Here is a 21,564-nt window from a genome sequence, read left to right as displayed (position 1 = left end):
ACCCTCCGCAGCGCATGCGCGCAGGGCGGGCGGCGGAAACGGGCTGAGGAGGCGGGGTGGGGCGGTGCAGCGGGAGGGTGGGTGACGGCGTCGCCGGCCGCGTCCCTTGCTCTCAAAATGGCGGATGGAGGTAGCGGAGGGCCTGGAGCGGCGGGAGAGGCGGGCGGCCGGGTCCTCGCGCAGCCCCAGGAGCGAGCCATGGTGAGGCTGCAGCCCGGCGCGGTTACCCCTACACCCCTCGGTTAGGTTGTCGCCTGTCCTGCGATCCCGCCGCTCGGTCCAGCTTTATTGGCCGCGGACGGAACCGGAGGCCCCCGCCCAAGGGGCGGCAGGGCGGGGGCCGCGTCCTGTGTGGCGGGGCTGCCGTGGAGGGGCGGGACGCGCTGTTGCTCGGCCGCTGTCGCTGGCACCTGCTGAGGTGTGACGGCGCCGCGGCGGCGGCATGTGGGGCCGCGGCGAGGCGGGAGGAGAGCGGCCGCCCCGCCCGTCCCGGAGCCTGGGCTGGCTGCGGCGCCGGCCGTCACTTCTGCCCCGGAGAGCCTCGCTCGGGCGGCCCGGGGGGAGCGGTTTGTCGCCAGCTCCCCGCAGCATCTCCCACCCCCTGCCCCGTGTCTTCATTTGACCTCTACGTAATTAAACGAGATCAAACTTTAAAAGGCTTCAAACACTCTGTTGCGTCCCTAAAACGCTGTAGTGCATGCATGTATCTTTTATCCTTGTTCTGCCTTTACCTTTCTTAATTAATGGTGACTTACTATGGAATAAGAAAGGCCAAGTAACAGATTGTTGTTCTGCAGAGTCTGAATGAAGCAACAAATAGTGATGTTTAGAAAGGATGCAGAAGCACACAGTTGTTTATTTGCTGAATAGAATGATCTTTTTTTTTTTCTGTGAATTACTTTAATTTATCGATTTAATATTCTCTTAGTGATGCGACTTGGTGTCGCATCGGTCTAGTGGTATAAGGTGAGGGCCTTTGGTGTTTTCCTTCTCAACCTTCTGAAGAGATTACTGTGTTGCAAACAGTTTTGCTAGAGGCCTTTAAATCCCAAAGGCTGTCAGTTTAAGAAGGGGAGCATGAATGTGTATCACAAACCCTACGTTTTATGTTACATTTTTCTGTAACAACCTGAATGCATAGTATGGTTTTGAAACTCTTGACTGTGGATGTTTGAAAGTTGGGCACTGGCAAGCCTATAGAATAGCTACTTTTTATACAATACTACACACCATTAATAAAAGCAGGAAGATATAAATAGGGAGAAGTTTACTTAAGGAACTTCTCTTGCAGGTGGCAATGCTAAGCCAACAACTGTTATTTGTTTTACCTTTCTCCTGAGAATTGTAAGGGTAGCTGCAAATCATATGGATGCAGTCTGTGACTACAGAGCCATTTCTAAAGTGAATTATATTTCTGTGGCCATAACAGGCCTATGTGTGGATTTTTTTCTATATTAGAAACAATTTAATTTTAAACTATTAGAAATGTAATTTGATTGCATTATAGTGTCAAAAAATGCAACCTGAGTCAGGTAACTTCTTGAGAGCCATATATAGTCAGAGAGGTACCGAGGACAATAGTTACAGTCAGCAGCGAAGCAATGCAATTAGCTTTTCATTATTTGGGGATGCAAGAGGCGGAGATAGCCCAGGCAATGCATAAAACTGGTAATAGTGGTATTGTGAAAAGCACGGGGAAAGTTGTCGAAGAGACCCTCAGCTGCTCAAAGTTGATGCTGGTCCACTAAGTTGTCTTAATTTTTATGTGGTTTCAGTTAATTGAGAGTCTCTGTGCCAGAATTACTGTTATTCTAAGATGGCCACACAGGCTGTGTTGCCTGCCATATATCCAAGCAAACTGCAGGAGTTTTGACAGGGAGTGTCAGGTGAGGGTATTATATTAAGGGAAGAAGGGGGCTAGGGATACAGGCTTTGGCTGGGTCTGATAGCTTTCATGAAGTTAGATTGTAAACCTGGCTATACCGATGCCAGAGACAGCTGTAATCTGGAAACAGTACACCCAATTTACTGCTGCACTAAAGGTGGTACTAGTTAGGTGGAACTAATGCATCCTGATTGACTTGAGTTTTCCCTGTGCACAGCTGCTTTGAACATTCTTTCACTGTGGTGCTAGAATTGTGAAGTTGAGGCAGCACGGAGCAGAAACAACTTGGCTGAACGGAGTGAGCTTTGGCCTTACTGAACTTGTCAAATCTGTTTCAGTGCCAACCCGGTCAGACTGGATCGTGCTTTCCTTTTTTTATCTCTGGCTTTGGGTGCTGTTGGTTGCAGTACAGTACCACATCTGGCTGCACAACTAAAACTTTCCTGGAGCGCTGGATGCATGATGCAGGATTACCTGAATGATTCTGCAGGAGCAAGCCTGATTCTGAAACTGGTTGTGATTACTCAGGTAGTAAACTCTTCTGCACCCAGCCCAGCTCAGTGTTTTCTTTGGTGTACTTCAACTCTTTGGGTTGGACCACTGTAGTTAGAAATACCTGAGCTGGCGTTACGCTGCATTAGTTGAAGTCAAGACCTATCTCTGCCCTCTGCTTCTCTATAGTGGCTGTATTGCTTCCTGAGCTGAGCTGCCCTGGAAGAGAGAGGGCTGAATTTGGGCTATGCTGGCACTGATCTGGTAGTAAACCCTGTCTACCAAACTTAGGTTTACTTTCTTTTCTTTTCCAACAGCATCCACGGTTTGCTTGGCTGGTCTAGTAGTTGGCTGGCTGGTCTAGTAGTTGGCTGGCTGGTCTAGTAGTTGGCTGGCTGGTCTAGTAGTTGGCTGGCTGGCATTACCGGTGGCCTAATAAAAGCCTGCTTTGCCGGCTGGATCCAGCCCTTTGGTTGTTTGTCCATCTGTATTCTAAACAAATTCCAGTTTGGCTTCTGTCTGCTTTGGTGGCTGCTATCTGGAATATACAAGAAGGGTTTTGATGTTAATTTATACGAAATCTTCAAATTTTGATGTATGTGTACCTTCTCAGTAATATTTGTGAAGAAAAGGGAATTTTTTTCCCCCAGAAGTTCCATCTCGTCTCATCAGTCAATACTCCTATACAAAAGTGTATACATAAGCAGGGCAGTGGTGTACAAGAAGAGAAAAGCATTATTGTTAGGATATTCACTTTAAAAGTGGGAAAACAACTTGATTTTTAATTTGAATCTCAGAAAGCAAAACACAATACAGGCACTTGGGTATTCTGAAGTATTTCAGATGTTGTTTTGTGTCATTCAATGCTATTATATAGTTGAGAAAATGCGTGTGAGGAACCTTGCTTTTGTGGCTGTGTTGTAATGAAGTAGTAATATGGAGGGGATAGTCATATTCATGTGTTGGTTATTTCTTGAGATTTCATTAATCAGTCAGGCATTTTATTTTGGAGTTGCAGTGACTTCTTCCGGTTTTAAAACTAACCTCTCCTAAACTGAATTAACCTGCTTAGACCAGATGATGCGTCCCTATAATTTTACATCAGTTTATGTTAAGCTAAATTAGTTTAAAATTTCATCTTTAGGTAAACCAGCGTATCCTTCTGTGTAAATAAGCCCTGAATTACATATAGACAAAGCCACTGTTTTTAGAACAGTCTATGAGCAAAACTGTATACTGTACACTTGTGTCAGTGTCCAAGAATTGGAGTCCATTAAGTTGCAACAGGTAACTGGAGCATTGCCAAGGTCCTGTTTGCATCCTTATATATTTAGCACTCTATTGAAGTGCTTTCATTTTGTTATGACATCGAGCAGTCCTGTGGTTTTTCTTTCCCTGTCTGCTTTCATGTTTACTCATACTACTTGGTAGTTTTTGTGGCTTTTGTTAGTGTGGGAGTGAACTGTGATTGGGAAGGTATCTGTCATCTTTGATCAAGTCTGCATAAAGTGCACAAATTATGGCTGCAGTAATTCTGATGTAATACTGTTACAGTGGTGTGGGAGGTGCGTGGCTCCAGGAGAACGTAGCTGCAAGTGGATGTTCCTGATAGCATGCAATGGTTTAAGTGGCTTCCAGATCCCAGAGCAGTAGAGAAGCCAGAGATAAACAGGTTGGTTTTGGTGTATAAGAGAGAGCATTTGGGAGATGCTGAGTGAGTGCTAAATAGAGATAGATTCACCTGAATTTTATTACAGGTTGATTTGCTGCAGAATTAGAATATGTATACAATGGATCTTAACATTAACTGGAAAATTGGGTGGTGATAAGACAAGTTAGAGTACACAGGAATTAGTACAAAAACCTAGTGTTTTTTTTCCCCCCAAAACGTAACTACACCAAATTAATGAATTACTTCTTTATAAATATCCACTGTAGTTGCAAGTTTTGAAGTGCAGTCTGGTGCTAAAGATACTCTGTTTCTTTGAGGGTAGGAGACCACAGCATGAATGTTAAGGATCTAACAATGAAAGAATCAAAGTCTTTATTTTGTTTCTAGAGAAACAAAGGAAAAAGGATCTGTCAAATGAATAGTCACACTTAAATAAAAAGTTTGATTTTAAAGTTTCACAGGATACTACAAGTAACTCTGCAAAAATGATTATTTTGGTATTTTTCTAGGGAGAATAACTTTTTTCCCCACAAAATATGTATTTTGCACATTGTTTTCCTTTAATATGAGATACTAAATTGCTATTTCCCCTAGTGTTGACATGCTAATTGTACATTGCTATTTACCTCACACAGGTTTGACCAAAAAATTTGGGACATGAAAGGTGTTTAGACTGCATGCCTCAAAGGCTTGGGAATTACTTCTAGGTACTTAATAGTACCCTGATAATTTCATAGCATATTTAGGCTAGAGTGTCCAGTTGGTAGGCAGTACGATAGAGATATCTGCAGCATGGCAGAGAGAGAATTGCAGGCTACGATTGTGCTTGAGATGTCTCCTTGGGCACCTGCTTGCATTCAAGCGCTTACCCCTGTGAACTGGAGCTGCACTTTTATGATTTTGGAGATGACTGTGGTTTAGAAGTGACACCTGACCTGCAGTTTCAAAGAGGCTGAACAGTCTGGGTTTATGCATGGTTTACCCTGAAGACTGTTAGTTTTAGCTGTCCAGCAGTCAAAACTGACGGATGGTACTGGTGGTTACTTTTGCTTCTCTGTTCGTCCCTGGTTTGCCCTGGTTCAGCTAAACTGGTAGTCGTTGGAGACTAGTGGAATCAAGATAGATTCTACTGTAGAGAAAGCTTTAGTAGTCTGTGCTGTTGTTAAGAGTCTCATTCCCAGTGGGCAAACACCTGCATAATTAAAGTATCTTTTAACATGAATTGGCACCCTGCTTTGGCTTAGGGGCCAGAGTTTAAATGAATGTAGAGATCAAACACTTCCTTTATGTCTTCAAGTCAGAGTTGATGTTTTGTTAGGACAAGGCTACCCATGTTGTGCCAAGAGAAAATAACTTTTGAAGCCAAACTTGCTTCTTTCAGTGTAATTACTGATAACCAGAGCAGACCAAAGTTTGGTACATGACTGGTTCCCAGCTATGTTATATAAAGGAGCCATGTGACTGACATGTCAGAAAACAGATACTTTGTGATTAAGTCAGTTTTTTAAGCTTAGATTCTCAACTAAAACATTGGCTAGACTTCGTCAGAGAATGTGAAACACAGCATGAACAGCTACATAGTGCTTATATGACAAAAATCTAGAGCACGTTTCCATTTCAACTCCCTGAACTGTGCCCTTCCTGAGATAGTAGAATTTATGCTCCTAAAAAAGTTCATTTTGATTTAAGGCAGGGAAGAACAAATATGCTAATTACTTTCTAGTGCTCATTTTTGAAGCCTCTTCTTTGGGGAATATGTATCCTTGAGGTTGAAATAGATTGCCTTGTCTCTTTGCTATTTTTACTAAAAATAATGCCTAGGTGTTCTGTACTGCAGTTGGATCTTATTTTCAGTGCTTTAGAAAACTGATAATTTTAAACCAAAATAAACAGAAGGGAAAATTAAACTGAAAATTTGAAAGCAGAACCTTATATGAAAATGTGAGTTCAGGAATCTTTTGAAGTTTCCTTTCTGAAGAAATTTTAAGTGTTCTGCATACTTGTCAAAGAACTTCTCCGTGTTTATCCTTTTAAAATGTCTTCTATGGTTGCTCAGTTGGATAGACAATGCCAGAATAAAAGTTTTCTGGGATCTGTTGTCCTGCTAATTGCTTTTTAACTAGTAACAACTGTTCTGTGCGGTAAAGTAGAGCAGCCTTTTGCATTTGGTATTTATGCTGAGTGGGACCTGCTTCAAATCAGTATGTCCCCAGCATTTTATATAGTTACTTCTAAAATCCTGTTGCTACCAGCTGTTTTGACAGGCAGCTGGTATTGCCATCTCACGCTTGACAGATTTGTCATGCACAAACTAAGCTTTTTTACTACTCCTTTAAAGTGGAATATTGGACCAGGTACAGGTTTTAGTTTGTGCTGCTGGCAGTGTCTGTTCCTTCATAATTTATTATTTAATGTTTATAAATATTAATATTCCTTCTTTTCACTGATTACATTAATATATATATCTAAAAATACGGTCTTGAAATTTATGCAGTCACTTTTGCACTAAAAGATCAGTGTGTCAATCAGTGCAGTTAAAGTAGAGCTACTTTTTATAATATTGCCTAATGCAAACAGAGTTTGAAGAGACTAGAATTTGAACAGAACTGTGCTTAGAATGTAAATCAAAAACTGCCATGGAAGTAATGGCTGACTTATTGTATCTAATAAACCTGTTGCAATGATAAAGAAATTCTGCCATAATGGTGAGGAAATCTTATTTGGTGCTTGATCTATAGGTGAAAAGTGAATCGAGAGAGTTTAACTTTTTTTCTTTTTCCTTATATACTTACTTGGCTCTCCTGCCTCTTATTATTTACAATATTCACAAATAAATGTGTTTGTGAATAACAAAATTGGATATAGTTACGTTGGATATATCAGTGACATATTTTGCTCTTTTTATAGCAGTATTTGCAGGCAAATATAATTCTTCATCCTCTGACTTTTTCTGACTTGATGCTTATTTAAAGGGTTTGGGAAAAGCCTACAAACTGTCCTTATAGATGTGGGAAAAGCTACGTGTTTGGTTGGAACTGACTTTTGGGAAGATTTCTGTATGCTTACACATGAGGAGAAATATTAGTAGTCTGGTCCCACAGAGGAGGATGTGTTTCCGTGCAAGATAAGAGATTATCTCCTATTGATTCTTTCTCAAGCAGTATTGTGAGGTACCACTTCTGTAGTCATATTCTTTGAAAGAGCCATTAAACATGACAGGTTACTGCTTTTGTTACACAGAACAAATCAAAATGTCTTGGACAAAATGGTTGCTGTCTCTGCTCTTTTGACAACACTGCTTACGCTGGAGAAACATAGCTTTGCAACTCCTCCTTATTCCCTTTGTCTCCCTTTTTCATGCAGTTTGAGAATTATTGTAATCTTAAAAGAGGAGAATGTGACAGGAACACGTGATTAAAGGAGGAAAAGAGATTGGGCTGGAGAAGGTTAGAGAGTGTAAAAGAAGAGAAAGGAGACAATGCATGCCTTTGACAGATGCTCTTCACTAGTGTCAGGTTCCGGATTGTCACATTGGCCTGCTGTTTTCAATACCTGGGAACACCCACTGACACAGTGTGAATGTTGCTCCCTCCATGGGAAAGGCGGTAGTGTGTTGCTGCCATGTTACTCCCTTAGCTCATTCTGGTCATTGTTTGTGGTGGTCTTATTTCTGGGCCATGCATATGTCCATATGGTCCATGTGATGGCATGACTGTTTCTTCAGCTGACTTTTAATAAAAATGACAAAATGACCAAAACCCCCATAAAAATAACTTTATTAAGGTTGCTAATGCAGATTTTTCAAAGCTGAGGAATTTCAGAATTCAAATTTGAATTCTGAAGCCTTAATTTACTCCAAATGTATGTGGAGGTTATTTTTTTCTAAACTCAGTAATTTTCAGTTTGCAGCCCCAAAATATTTTCCGGTGGAATAGTGCCAATTGGAGTGGAGTGCATTCGGGCCTGTTTCTCTGGGCTTTCTTTTCTGTTAGTTACCATCTGTGGGCCCCAGTGAGTACGGTGTGAGTGCTGGGGGGAGGGGGGGGGGAGGGGGGGCAGGGGGCTGTGGGGAGCAAACCAACAGTAGTATTTTAGTTACATTATGTTTTTATCTTAATTGTGTTGTCTCATGACCTCTGCCTCTTTCAGTACACTATTTCAAATTTATTCCTGAGTGGAATCAAATTTGGAAAATTACTGTTCTGTAAGGCTTGCTTGTAGTAGAAATTGGAAGATTAATAGAGATTGAGGAAGAAATAAGATTTCTCTTGCTGATGGTGTTTGAACCACAGAATGGTTAAGGTGGGAAGGGACCTCTGGAGGTCATCCTGCCCAAACTCTGTGCTCAAGCAGGGTCACCTAGAACAGGTTGCCCAGGACCAGTCCAGTTGACTTTTGAATAAGTCCAAGGATGGCAACTCCATGACCCCTCAGGGCAGCCTGTGCCAGTGCTGGGCAGAAAGCTGCAGTGCAAGCCCTGTCTTGCACAGATCTTAGGCTTTTCTACACTCCCAGCTCATCCTGTGCATAGGATGGTTAGAACTTGATGATGATACAGTATTTTATTTCCTCTTCACCAGTCAGTATATGGTCAATAAAGACAAACAAACAATTTATTAATTTATGGTTTTTTTATATCTGTGGCAACTGAGTACTTGACAGGTAAGTCCTTAGGTGGACTGAGTAAGTAGAAGGAAGGTGGGACTACTCACAGTATTAATCAGAGTATTCAAACCTGAATTTTGATATGTGTGCACAAGGGGACCAAGCTAGCATCGGGCCGTCAACCTTAAGTATATGCTTTATTTGGCAGCTTCTGTATTTTTGATAGTTTGTGGGTAATTTTATGCAGTTGAATATAGTATACTAAATGGATTTTGATGCAAGGAATAAATTACTTCTCTTAGGAGACACAGAGGGTATGGGATAGGTCTGAAGTTTAGCCTGGTGCAGCTTTTAGAAAGAAAAGAATATTCTTTCTTCTCTTGTGAATATAATGGATATTTCCTGTGTCATGTATAGGTTGAGGATATAACTTAGTGTGTTTACCAGAAGGCAGCCAGCGTGCTTGAGAGAGTTCTCTCTTTCCCCTTCTTCCCTCTCGTTCCCTGCTTCCTGTCCTCCCTTCTCTGGACAACATCTAAATAGAATTAAAAGCTTTGCACAGGAATGCTTGAAGTGCTTGTGAGTTAGGCTGTGTGAGAACCCATTCTACACCTCTGGTAGATTTTCAGGAAAGCTTAGCCCTGTATTTCTCGAAGCTATCATGTACTCTGTTCCAACAATGCAGAAGCTAAACTTACACCATCTCTTGGGACCATGACTATTAAGATAGAAGAGCTGCAGACCGGGATTCTCTTGTGCTTTGGAAAGAGAGCATGCCAAAGGGTCACATCCCCCACCCCTCCTGCCCTGCCCCTGTTTGGACAAATACAGTAACTAAACTGGGAGGGAAACTTGCTGAAGCCACAGTGCAGTATAGTTAAGACAAAAACTAAAAACCAGTTACAGGAGGGAATGTGTTTAAGGAGGAATATTGAATTATGGAGTTTAATTATGATAGGAACAATTTACTTCCGCTCATCTTAAATCAGACATATAAAAAATAGACACATGTGATCATGGATTTTAGTTTTCAGGTAACTTTTACAATTTTATATCTTTTTTGTAACCCCAATCTAAGTGTGGTATTTTTATTTAAGTGTTATTATGCAAGTATTTGATAAATTTGGATTTAACTTTCAGTTGCTTTTTACAATTTGGTGTCTTTATGCCCCAGGTAAGCATAGTTTTTATTAAAAAAATGTTGCTGGGTAGTTGAATAATGTGAATAACTTAAAATAAAAAGGCAGTCAGCTAATTTGTTTCCTTTTCCTTTTGTTCCTTAGCACTGGGAATATGTGAAAATAAATTAATACCTATATATTTGAGTGCATGTTTGTATATGTATACTGAATGCATATGTATTACATGCATTGCAGGTGTATGGTAAAATTTTTGTAACTGATATGATCACAGTGGTGCTTACTGCTCAAGTAATAAATCTGTTCTTGATCTAGAATTTTTGTTAGAATTGAAATTTAAACAAGAAGTTCCCTTCAGTTCATGGATGAATCTTCATTATCAGATATTTAAGGATGGTTTGAACACTTTGTGATTCAAGAAATCTGATTAGACTGATCAACCTGCACTTAAAAAATTAGGATATTCTGTTTGAAGACAAACTTGCTCTCCTGCTTGACCACAGTATTCATGGCTTCTCTTTTCCATCAATGTCTGCTGTGCATTTTCTTCCATAACTTTGAATTCATGGATCACCATGGTAAATGAAGTAATGGACTACCTAAGAGTAATGCTAAGGAAGATTAATGGCTGAAATACCAGTAGAAGCCTCAGGCTAAAATTAAATACATTAGAAGTGTAGTGGGTCTTATTAAAGCCATAAAGCAAGTGTTCAGAGTGACTACAATGTGGAACAAATCTCCTTTAACAGATTAGTTTTGGGTAATGAATGTTACTGTTAATCTAGGCTGTTTCAACATGGTATCTCGTTTCTATTTCTTCTGTTTAGATTTTGTATGTAGTCAGTTTTTTGTACTTCTTTGTATTAGGTAGACATACAGTTTTTCAGAAAACAAATATGCAATTTTTACATTATGTTTACAGATCTGGCTTTGAGTATTAGGATTGCCACACTTTGGACTGCATGTGTTCCAGATTAATTTCTTTTTTTAGGAGAACTGTTCTAGTTAGTAAACTAGGGAGTTGTAGCCTTGTAGATCTATTATTTAATCCCTTATCTCTGTCAGTTTGGGGGGCAGTCCATTGGTTTGATTCATTTGAAGTTAGAAATCAGGTTTTTTTGCCTTTCACTTAAGATATGCATTTTCATCCTTTAAAAAGGTTGAATAGTCTGCTACTTTGAGCCTTATCAAACAGAACTCTTTGGCAGTTGCTTTGCTCATTCTCTGCTTGCTGGCCTAGAGGTAATTCCCTATAGAGCTATTTGTGAAGTTACATATGTAACTTTTTCTTGTGAAAATAAGTTTTTGGCCATAAATCAAGGTTGTTTATGAAAGGAGGTTGTCTCTAGGAGCCTTGATAGATGAAGTTATTATCTGATTTGCAATGGGGAAAACCAAAAGGTTATTTCTAAATAATGCGAATAGTGCAGAAAAAAGAATATTCAGACTTGAAAGACAGAAATAGAACAATTGGAGAGAACTGCTCAGAGAACTAGAGTAGTTGCAAGTAGAATTAGGGACTTCAAGAATACTAAGAACCTCAAGTCAAAACACAAGTACTTTTGTTAATTCTCTTGTGAATATGAAATTGCATTTTAGTCTGGTTTCCCAAGGACATTAAGCTCTATAATCAGTTGGGCTTTTTCCTCCCTCGGTAACTGTTGAATCCTGATGACCAGTTTCAACAAGATTTTACTGTAGGGTAACAATTTCAAAGACCATTAAGTTGCTGCATGTTTTGTGACTACCAGCGAACTAAGGGATGTATCCCAAACTTATTTCCGAGCTAAGACAGCGATACCTGCTGCTGCTTTTTGCATTTGTCAGCAGCTGGACAGACATTAAGATTTGTGTATTGGCCGGCCTGTTGGCAAGCATGTAGTTTAGAATGAATTAGTGCACAGGTTGCTCTACAGAGGCATAGCACTTTCCAGCTCTTGCCTCAGAGTGTTTTAGCAGAAGACTTCAAGGGAACAGAGGTTACTGTGGTGGGTACTGGAAGGAAAAAAGCAAATGAATCCTTGGGAAACCATGGCTTCTTGGGTTTTATTGCTGACAGAACTGACTTCGGATGCGGAAAAGAATTCCGGATTCACAGTAGAAGTGCTTAATCCTATTTTCTTTATATTTATTGATTCATTTATGTTTATTCATGGGTGTACTTTTTCTTGCAGTGGTGTGATGAAAGATTCAACTTCCAAGCTACGTTTTTGCAGTGCTTGGCAAAACATGTGCCAAATATTTACTCAGCTGAAATGGACCCCTTGCTGGAGAAACAAGAAGAAATGGTCCAGGCAGCAATATTATATCCCCTGGAATGTTATTTGTTTGGGGAAGACCCAGATATGTTCCTGGAGAAACTACAACACAGTGGAACCTCCCAGCTCTGTGGGAAGGTGTTCAAAGGAGGGGAGACAACATACTCTTGCAGGTAAGAATGAAGGTATGCTATCATGAGTGTTCCTGGGTGACATAATGCATCAAAGTGGTTTAATAAAATCAGTTGTGTAGCTAAATAGTCATTGCTTCTGTCATGGTAGGTCTCTGCTTAACTGACAGTGGCATTTGCTTCACACATCAAACTTCTTTAGAGTGAGGAAAATTGCATATGAAAAGCAGGCTCTGGCAGAGAAAGGGGGAAGGAAATGGAAAGGATGCTAAAGGTACTGAAAGCCATTGGTTAAAAAGACTCTATGAGTATGGGGTCTGTACCCAAATTGGGGGAGAACAGGCATAAAAATCTGTGCACTGTCCAGTACTTGCCCTTTCAAAGTCTGAACCAGAATCCAGCACTTCTAAGCATCATCAGTCCTTTGCATAAGCAATAGCAGTGTGACCAGTGATTGTTTTTTCACCTTCTTTCTCATCCTGGAGTATATTAAAGATGGCAGCCTGTTGATTTGATAAAATTAATTTTATTATTTCATATTAATACAAATAATTAATATGAATAGTATGAATAATAATAATATTAAGAAGCCAGAGGTTTGTGTTGTCTATAAAGATTGCAACTGTGCTGGCAATTAATGACTATTAATATGATAATATTGTCATAGGTTATTGTAGTTTTCAGTTTATTTTAAAAGCCTAGAAAATTTCATCAGAAACACCAAAAGAATATTAAAGATTAAGAATATTATTATGGCTAAAAAGTCCAGCCCTTAAAATTTAGGAAGTGTCAAAATGAAAGCTCTCTGTAGACTTTACTTATGAATTACACGGTAAGGTTTTAATCAATCACATACTCTTCAGCTTTTTCTAGGAATAAGTTAGCATTGTGTATGAAAGGAGAATGGTCTTTGAAGAGGTCCATGTATGTTTGCTAGAAAGTGTCTAGTGAATGCAACACTGGATTGTACAAAGGAAAAGGATGGTCAAGGCAGTTTAGTGCTGCTATAACAGGAATAATTCTGTTCCTACCTCTGCAGTATTCTTGTATGATAGCAGGCAAAAAGACAAAGCTATATTTCTCTTTTTTAACTTTTTTGAGGTGCTGTCTTGCAAAAATGTGGAAGTATTTATTCAAAATACTGTACCTACTGCTGCAACTGAAGCTAAATATATGTTTGCTTTAGGCTTCTAAAATGCGAAAAGTAATAGATTCTCTGAAATGTTTAAATCTAAATGTATTGAATTGGGCATTAAAATCTAGCAGGCACTTCTGGCTTAATTTTTCATTCTTTACACTCACCTTGCAGTAGATTTATGGTAATAAATGAATGTTAGCGAAGTATTTAAGTATTGTAATGATGATTATGACATAAAGGTTTGAAAGGAAATTCATTCTGTAATCAGAATTACCATACTGTTTTAGCTGTATTGTAAAGGAGGCTTACAGTACAATAGATGTTGAACGATGGTTGTCATTAAACACCTGTCATCCACATTTTGCATAGAATGTAAAGCGTTTAAAGAAAAGAATGACTGTGTTTTAGGGGAAAAAAGGCAATATAAAAAAGCATATGTATGTGGAGCATAGAAAAAAAAATTGAAATAGATTGCCCATGAGTGTAAGTCTGGATTTTCAGGTATTTGAGTGCATGACTGAAACTGTTGAAGTTTAAATTCAAAGTATATATTCTTTGGCTCATTTAATAACTTAAAGAAATAATTTCTTTAGATTGTAACTTCCAACTGTTTTAAAAGTTAGCAACATAACCTAGCAGAAGTGTAGCAAAAGTTTCATTAGCAAACTGGCTACAGTTGCTGGAAACAATAATAAAGGTTACTTCAGAGTTGTCATGGTTTTTAATAGCTGCTTATTCTTAGCAAAAACATAAATATGTTAGCAACAAGTTTGAAAGTGGAAATCAAGCATGTTTCTGATAGAATCTGATATAACAGGTTCAAGTACATGCTTCAAGCATGTGGAGTAGTCAGTGTTTTTATAATTTGAATCTGTTGTTAATCTCAATTTTTTTTTAAAGCAGCATTTTCTCTTGTGCAAGAAAATTCCCTATGTTTGTTTTAGAAAGTTTTCTAATTACCATTTTTGTTGCAGAGACTGTGCAGTTGATCCAACATGTGTACTCTGTATGGACTGCTTCCAGAATAGCATTCACAAGAACCACCGGTACAAGGTAGGAGAATCTTACATTATGAAATTGTATTTTTAGCTTCAAAGAAGATTTTTTTTTTTTTTTTTTGAGGATATGGTAAGTTGTATATAAACCATTAGCCATTTTTATTTTTAAAGAAAAAACCCCTGGGATTTCTTAATTAGTTAGAAATGTGAGTGAGAGTTATGTAGAACCTGTTTTAAGAACAGTAATTTTCTAATTCAAGAACCAAAGGATAAAGGAGTGTCTATGAATGTACACATTGTTATTCTCTTTGCCAATATCACAGAAGTGTATGTCGGAGCAAAAAGCTGTGACTGAAAATGACAGTCCTGTTCTGAATCCTAGTCAGTATTGTTTGGAAATTTAAAGTGAGTGTGTGTATACAAGGGCCATTACTTCAGCACTTAAGTCACTGATGCAGTCTCTGTAGTTCAACTCTGTTTCTCCACTTACATTTGCATAAACTACTTTGTGCTTAGTGTGGACTATGATAAAGTTAAAACAAATGTTAAGCATCAATTTTTATTGAGGAGGTTCTTCTAGAACTGGATCATCTCTTTCTGATATCTGTTTGATTCTCTTTGAGCCAAATCTGTTATCTTTGAGAGATTCCCATGCTTTAATTAAAAAAGGATCTTTTACATAATTCTTCGCTAACTCACTGCCTAAATTGTCATCTACTCCATCCTTCCCAGGCCCCCTTTTTTGCTTGCCCTCTTCACTGAGAGCTCTGTGATTTCAACAGACTTGGAAGCAGAAATGGAAACCAATATATAAGTGTCATTTTTAAAACTTGTTTAACTCTGCTGCAAGAGGCAAGAAAATGTACAGAAACATTATGTATTCAGTTTAATTATCTTTCATGACCAAAATGTGGGCTAGATTTTTTTGCAGCTGTTCCTTCTATTCATTGACATGATGTCCACTGAAGACTTACTTGTATTATCAATTGGTCATAAATCCCCTTTAAAGAGGTTATGTTTCATTGAGACGCAGTTAGGAAGAAGGTCCTAGCAATCTCAAAATTAACTGGGACTAAAAGATAATATTCTGTCCCTCTGCGTAAGTCTTTGTATACTGATCTGAAAATGCATTGTAAATATTGATTCAAATATGTACAAAACTATGTGGATAATGCAAATGTAACTTCAATATATACATGGGTGCACACGTACAGTTTACAGGGAGGTAAGATGAGAACCAGGGATATTGACAATAATGATTACAGAGCAATGTGGAATCACAGCTGGGCTGAGAAGCTGATGTCCTTTCCCTGTTTTTCAGTAACTTCTTCAGGCAAAACATAGGCCATGGAAATAGGTAGTCGGATGGGAGCAGACTTTCTGCATTTCCATTTTAAAGATGCAATCTAAAGAATAAAGATTTTTTGCTGTTTATAGATTCATAGAATAATTTAGGTTGGAAGGGACCTATGGAGGTCACCTAGCCCAACCTCCTGCTCGAAGCATGTCTAATTAGATCAGGCTATTTTATCACAGAATCCCAGGTTGGAAGGGACCTCAGGGATCACCTAGTCCAACCTTTCTAGGAAGAGCGCAGTCTAGACAAGATGGCCCAGCACCCTGTCCAGACGAATCTTGATATTTTAAAAATGTTTCAAGTAAATAACGATTTTTAAATTTATTTTTATTGGATCACTTAGTGTTTTTATAATTATTTTAGGATTGGGGATTTAGAGTAAGCTAAAGATAATTATTTTTGCCTGAGTTTTGTCTGAACTTTTTACCAAAATGATTTTGTACTTTTCTGAAAGTGTAACGCAAAGTTGAAGTTGCAAGAATGTATTTAGATGCTGATTACATCTTATTTTCTTTGGTTAGAAGTGGAGGTACTACTAAATGTCTGCTTAATATACACAGATTCTTCTTTAGATGATTTTTAAACTTTACCAAGTAATTTATGAAGAAGGCATTAAGCACCTTTGCTATAATTTTGCTAATAAAACCAGAAATTATTATTTTGCCATTTATGAAGTGCTTATTCATCAGTTGTAGGCTTTTTGACCTACTTTCTCATTAAATTTGTTTGAGACTTGCATACTTCTTTGCAGTGGCAACTGTATTTCCTCCTTTATTTTACGCTCAAAAAGTTTACGTCTTCCCCGCACCTCCCCTGCTCCTCTGATAAGTCTCCTTTTATCTAAAAACCGTAAAAAATGTTGTGGTAAGTCCTTTGGTTATGCAGTGACTCTTGTATTTTGTAAGTAGGTATTTATACTTGTGTTTAACTTAAATAATGCACACTTCTATTTTTTCTTGCTTTTATGTACATATTTCATAACAGAAATACATGGTTTTTTACAGATGCATAGCTCCACTGGAGGTGGATTTTGTGATTGTGGGGATGCAGAGGCATGGAAGGCTGGACCGCTGTGTACTAAACATGAGCCTGGAGCATCAGGTTCTGCAAAAGAAGTAAGAATACTGCTTAAAGTGAAAGAATAAATATTGTAAATATTGCCTTTTTAAAAAAAGTGCTTATTCCTGTATATGAAAGTATGTATATTGTATAATTCATGTTGTAGGTCCAATTGAGTTGAATCAGGATTTCCTTGGTCACAGTGATTGTTGGTGTCAAACATATATATTGGACATCCTTTGTCTCCAAACAAAAGGCAAAAGCAATAGAACAGTTCCATCTACCTGTCTTGTGCATTTCTGTCTCCGATTCAGAATTAAAATTGCAGTCTTTGGTGCTTTTCTTTGCTATGGGTATTACTCAGTTCATGTTTACAAATAATTGGTTTCCCAGTGGTTAGTAAATGTTTAGATATAGTAATTGATTTTAATTATATTTTCTGTTTTCCAAATGACTGCATTACTGAACAGGTTTTTTTGTCAGTTGCTTCTGGTGTGTGGTCTGTCACTATGACTAAAATAAGCCTGTATGCTTTAAAACTAACTGCTTATGCTGGGATGTTTCATGCTTATTGTACCTAATAAAGCAGCATGTTAACAAGGAATATGCCATCTTATAGGTAGTTCTCAAAGAGAATGTAGCAAATCAGTTGGTTCAGGTAAAATTGTTGGGTATTTTGTGTTCTTTTTCGGAGTCCTACATTCTGAGATAATCAGGACAAAAAAACCTTATCATTCATCATTGCAAACAGACCCCTAATTCCTCCTGGTTTTGTTGCAAAAGTACTGTTCTTCATGATCTGGCAAAAAAGTCAAGCAGAACAGGAATAAAGAGCACTAGTCTTAGAGAAAAATTAGGCAAAGGTTTCTTTCACTTGTTTATCCTTCAAAAAAAACCAACCCATGAATCCTTAATGGATTTCAGAGATAAAAATAGTTGAAGCTCCAAGAAGGGGTCATCTGATTACCACTTGAAGCTCGTCACTGTAATGTTCACCTGCTTCTACATCAGTAAAGTCTGTTCTGCTGGGCAGTACTTATCCCCGAGTACTGAGCTGACTGATATATGTGTGGCTGATACCTACGTATTACTTATGAAAACCTGTAATCAAAAGAGCCAAATTACTTCCTCAATGTTAGAATATCCAAAAATAGCTATGGAATGGTTAATCTTACTGCTGTCACCATTATTACATATGTTTAATACTTTTTCCAGCATGTTCTAGAGGTGCTCCCAAAATAAGAAACTACTACACTTCATCTTTGGGAAGTATTCCTTTTTGTCCTTGAGTTCTGAAGCAAAATAGGATTTTTTGCAATGCTAGAATCCTGGTCCCGTTAAAACGTACAGGAAGGTAGAAAACTCATGTGTCTACCATCTCCAAAGCCACCTTTGGATACTATGGAAAGTAGCTCAGTATCAGATTTCTAGCTGATAGCTGAGAGGTCCTTATCATATCATTAAGAGAATTTAGCAGTGGTCTTAAGACAAAATGTTCATATGTCAGCTGAAAATTAAGTGTTCTTCCACCTGAAAATCAAGTGTTCCCAGCCAAAGCATCTGCATTGCTCCTCGAGAAGTGATATTACTTATGCCTCAGCTGACCAGTTTGTCCAGGTTGTCTTACACATGGTAGCTAGCATACATTATGGATTTCACCTGTGATGGCTCACAAAAGAATCACACAGATACCTAGATGAATGTGGACCTATGAGGCACAGCAAGAACTGTTATAAAGAGATTCTAAACAAAATAGATTGTCTCCCAGCTTTAAAATTTAGGTCTCTCTAGGAGACTTTCTAACAGTTGTTTCAGAATTTTATTTTTGAGAATAATAGTACTTTTTGGTTCCAAAAACTCTGACCAGAATCCCTAAAGTGTTTTGTGAAATGCTTAGTTCCTGCTGGGGAACCTGTTTCTCTGCAAGGTATAGATTTTGATTTCACGGATCTGGTATTTGCATCTGTGACAGCATATTTCTGCTTTTTACCTCCCTTTCCTTTAGAACAGCTTTTTCATGACAACAATTAGAAAGCAAATGTTAGGAAAAACACCAAAAATTTTACCAATTTTAACAAAAGGCTGTTCCACTCTTGTTACAATCACACTGCCCAGATTTTGGGGGCTATTTTCCAAAACCATATTCCAACAAAGCTTTAGAGAAAACCGTATGCATTCAGAGTCTGCAGCATTTTATTTCTGTTTGGGTGAAGATAAGCTGGTCAGAATATTCTTCAGGTAATTTATATACAATGGAGGTAAGGGTAAATGATAGATCATATCAATAATGACAGCAGCTAACACAGTATTTCTTGGGTTTAAACTTCATTGAGAACTATAATCACACCTGTGATAAGGAAATGGGGAACCTCCCATGATTCTTTGAGTAATACTTTTCTTGTAATCTCTGATAAGGTCTTTCATTGGTTTGCAGTGAATTTGTTTGATCATCACTTCTGTCATGGAGTATGCAAGTCCAAAGCTATGTTACAACCGCTGTCAAATAAACTTGAACATACTCTACAATAAGCTCTACCTGAGAGTCATGAATGATAGAAAACATACAATTAGACAATTATTGAATTTGAAGAAGCAGAAAGCTACTCACAATAATAGTTTTGTTGTCAATATGTGTAGTTGTTATGCAGTCAGTATACGTAGACTCTAGTAAACGGGCAGAAGTAGAGCCACTACAATAACGAAATGCATCAGTATCTTAATATATACTGTGTGTAACTACTTGATAGATTGCATTGCATGGCCATCTTCCTTTTTTCCTTTTTTATTAAAAGACTTGTTCCTCAGGGATTTGTTATGAAAAGACCTGTGGATGTTTGGATTACATCATAGTTTCTCCTCTTTTTTGAAAATCAAGGATGTTCATAACGTAGGAATATTCTCAGTATATAGTGCTTATTAAAAGAAATGAGTTGCAAAGTGCATTTGGAACGGACATCTTGTGTATTTCTTTTCCAGCGTGGTTTCTGATAGTATAGAAGTTTATCACATGCTTGTCAAACAAAAAACACTCTTTTCTGGAATATCCTGACCACTTAATTACTCTAAGTGCAGAAGATATATGCTGGGGTGTTTATAAACTTACTCTGATCAGGTAGGAGCAAATAAGAAGAGCAGTGTGTTCGCACTGCTATGCAGAACATGGTAAAAATGTGCTTAGGAACTGGCTGCTATTTTTGAAAGGTAGATTAAGTTTAAAGTTTGATCTACAGAATGACCTCCTTTTAAAAATAAGCCCTTAGTAGAGGACAGGTTTCAATCTATAATATTAAAGATAAACAACAGAGTTTTTAGCATTTCTGAGGTAATGAGGCGAGCATTAGTAGAATACAGTATCCCTACACAAATCCTAATTAAACCCTAGTTTAACAAAAACCAGTTTTACAATGAGGCGATATTTACAAAATTTGTTGGTATGTATGTAATATGGGGCTCAGAAAAGCAATTCTTTGTTTTAGAATCCCCACTCCAGGCTTTTAAGAGTCATTTGCTCCATATTGATTCCAAATTAATGTCTTCACTATGCCAGAAATATAAAAACCATTTTGCCTAAACGTATCCTTGAAAAGAGATAACTTTAAGAATTTGTGTTTGAGATAAGGTAAAAATACTTCCCAGGCACGCTTGTTTAAAAAACAAAATTATTGTGGTCAGTTATTTTTAAACTTTGATATCTGAACATACTTTCTTCATTCTTCGACAATATAGGTTTTTGAAGCTTTACCTGAAGCTTAAATAATTACAGATATTTGGGGACAGTTCTGAGGCAAATTTATTTTTACCCTTTGAATTTGCTTTAGATATATCTTAATTTCATTTTACTGTGAACTCTGTTAATGTGGATAGCATTGGAGCTGGCATTGCATCATTTAACTTTTCACTATTTGTGTGAGTGCAGTCCCCACTTTTAATAGTTTATAAATCCTTTTATGTGGTTTCCTTTGATTTCTTCTACAGACTGAAGGAGAACAGCATGTCTTACTACAAGGTTCTTGTTTGGAGTGTCTCCGTGCACAGCTCTGCATTTTCCTCCAACTCTATAACTTCTGCTTAACATACATTAATGCTTAAAAAGCCAAGCTCTTAAGAAAAAATTCAGTGTATTTACAACTCAGTTCAATTAGATTATTCTTAGCACTATAGTTTTTTTCATTCTGCTCCAAACTTTAAGGTGATAGCTTTGTTGGTCTGGGGAAAAAAACAATTACCCCAGACATCTGCATTCTTAATTACAAGTTCTGCCACAAGCTTATCCAAAGTTAAGTATGTACACACAGTGATATTTATAGACCATGATTTCATTGGCAGACATTTTAGATTGTATGTGTGACTCCAAATTATTCTTCTAATGCTTCTCAGGTCAGAAAACTCTTGTTCAGAGCTTTAGAAGCAATTGGTCATGTTAATGTATTTTCACCTCTCTTCCACTATGTTTTTAGCTTTTCCATCATATGGACACAGCATGATTTTACTTGTGTATCTTTTTTTTTTTTAAAGCAAGCAATCTGCTTCACAAATGGATAAATGTGACTGTAGTTCATTTAAGAATTTTTTTAAAAACACAGTTCTTAACTATGTTAAACACATCACTCTCTCTGTTCTTTTATATTTAACATTGTGGTATGTTGACCCTGGCTGGATGCCAGGTGCCCACCAAAGCTGCTCTATCACTCCCTTTCTTAGATGGGCAGGGGAGAAAAAATATAATAAAAATCTCGTGGGTTGAGATAAGGATAGGGAGAAATCACTCACCAATTACTGTCATGGGCAAACCAGACTTGACTTGGGGAAAATTAGCTTAATTTATTACCA

General features: G+C 38.0%; 1 protein-coding gene across 2 annotated transcripts in view; it reads left to right on the top strand.

Moving 5' to 3' along the window:
• The first annotated feature begins 43 nt into the window (after window positions 1-43).
• UBR1 (ubiquitin protein ligase E3 component n-recognin 1) overlaps window positions 44-21,564 on the top strand; it is a 77,919-nt gene continuing 56,398 nt past the window's right edge. For both annotated transcript variants that reach the window (XM_075105682.1, XM_075105681.1), the window contains exons 1-4: window positions 44-201; window positions 11,968-12,224; window positions 14,295-14,373; window positions 16,680-16,790. In XM_075105682.1, the coding sequence (XP_074961783.1) occupies window positions 118-201; window positions 11,968-12,224; window positions 14,295-14,373; window positions 16,680-16,790 (531 nt within the window). In that variant the 5' untranslated portion in view covers window positions 44-117. The remainder of the gene's footprint in view (window positions 202-11,967; window positions 12,225-14,294; window positions 14,374-16,679; window positions 16,791-21,564) is intronic.

Source organism: Phalacrocorax aristotelis, chromosome 10 (assembly GCF_949628215.1).
Source record: "Phalacrocorax aristotelis chromosome 10, bGulAri2.1, whole genome shotgun sequence".
Lineage (NCBI taxonomy): Eukaryota > Metazoa > Chordata > Aves > Suliformes > Phalacrocoracidae > Phalacrocorax > Phalacrocorax aristotelis.
The sequence above is the reverse complement of the archived record's forward strand: the minus strand, read 5'-3'. Positions and strand labels throughout refer to the sequence as shown.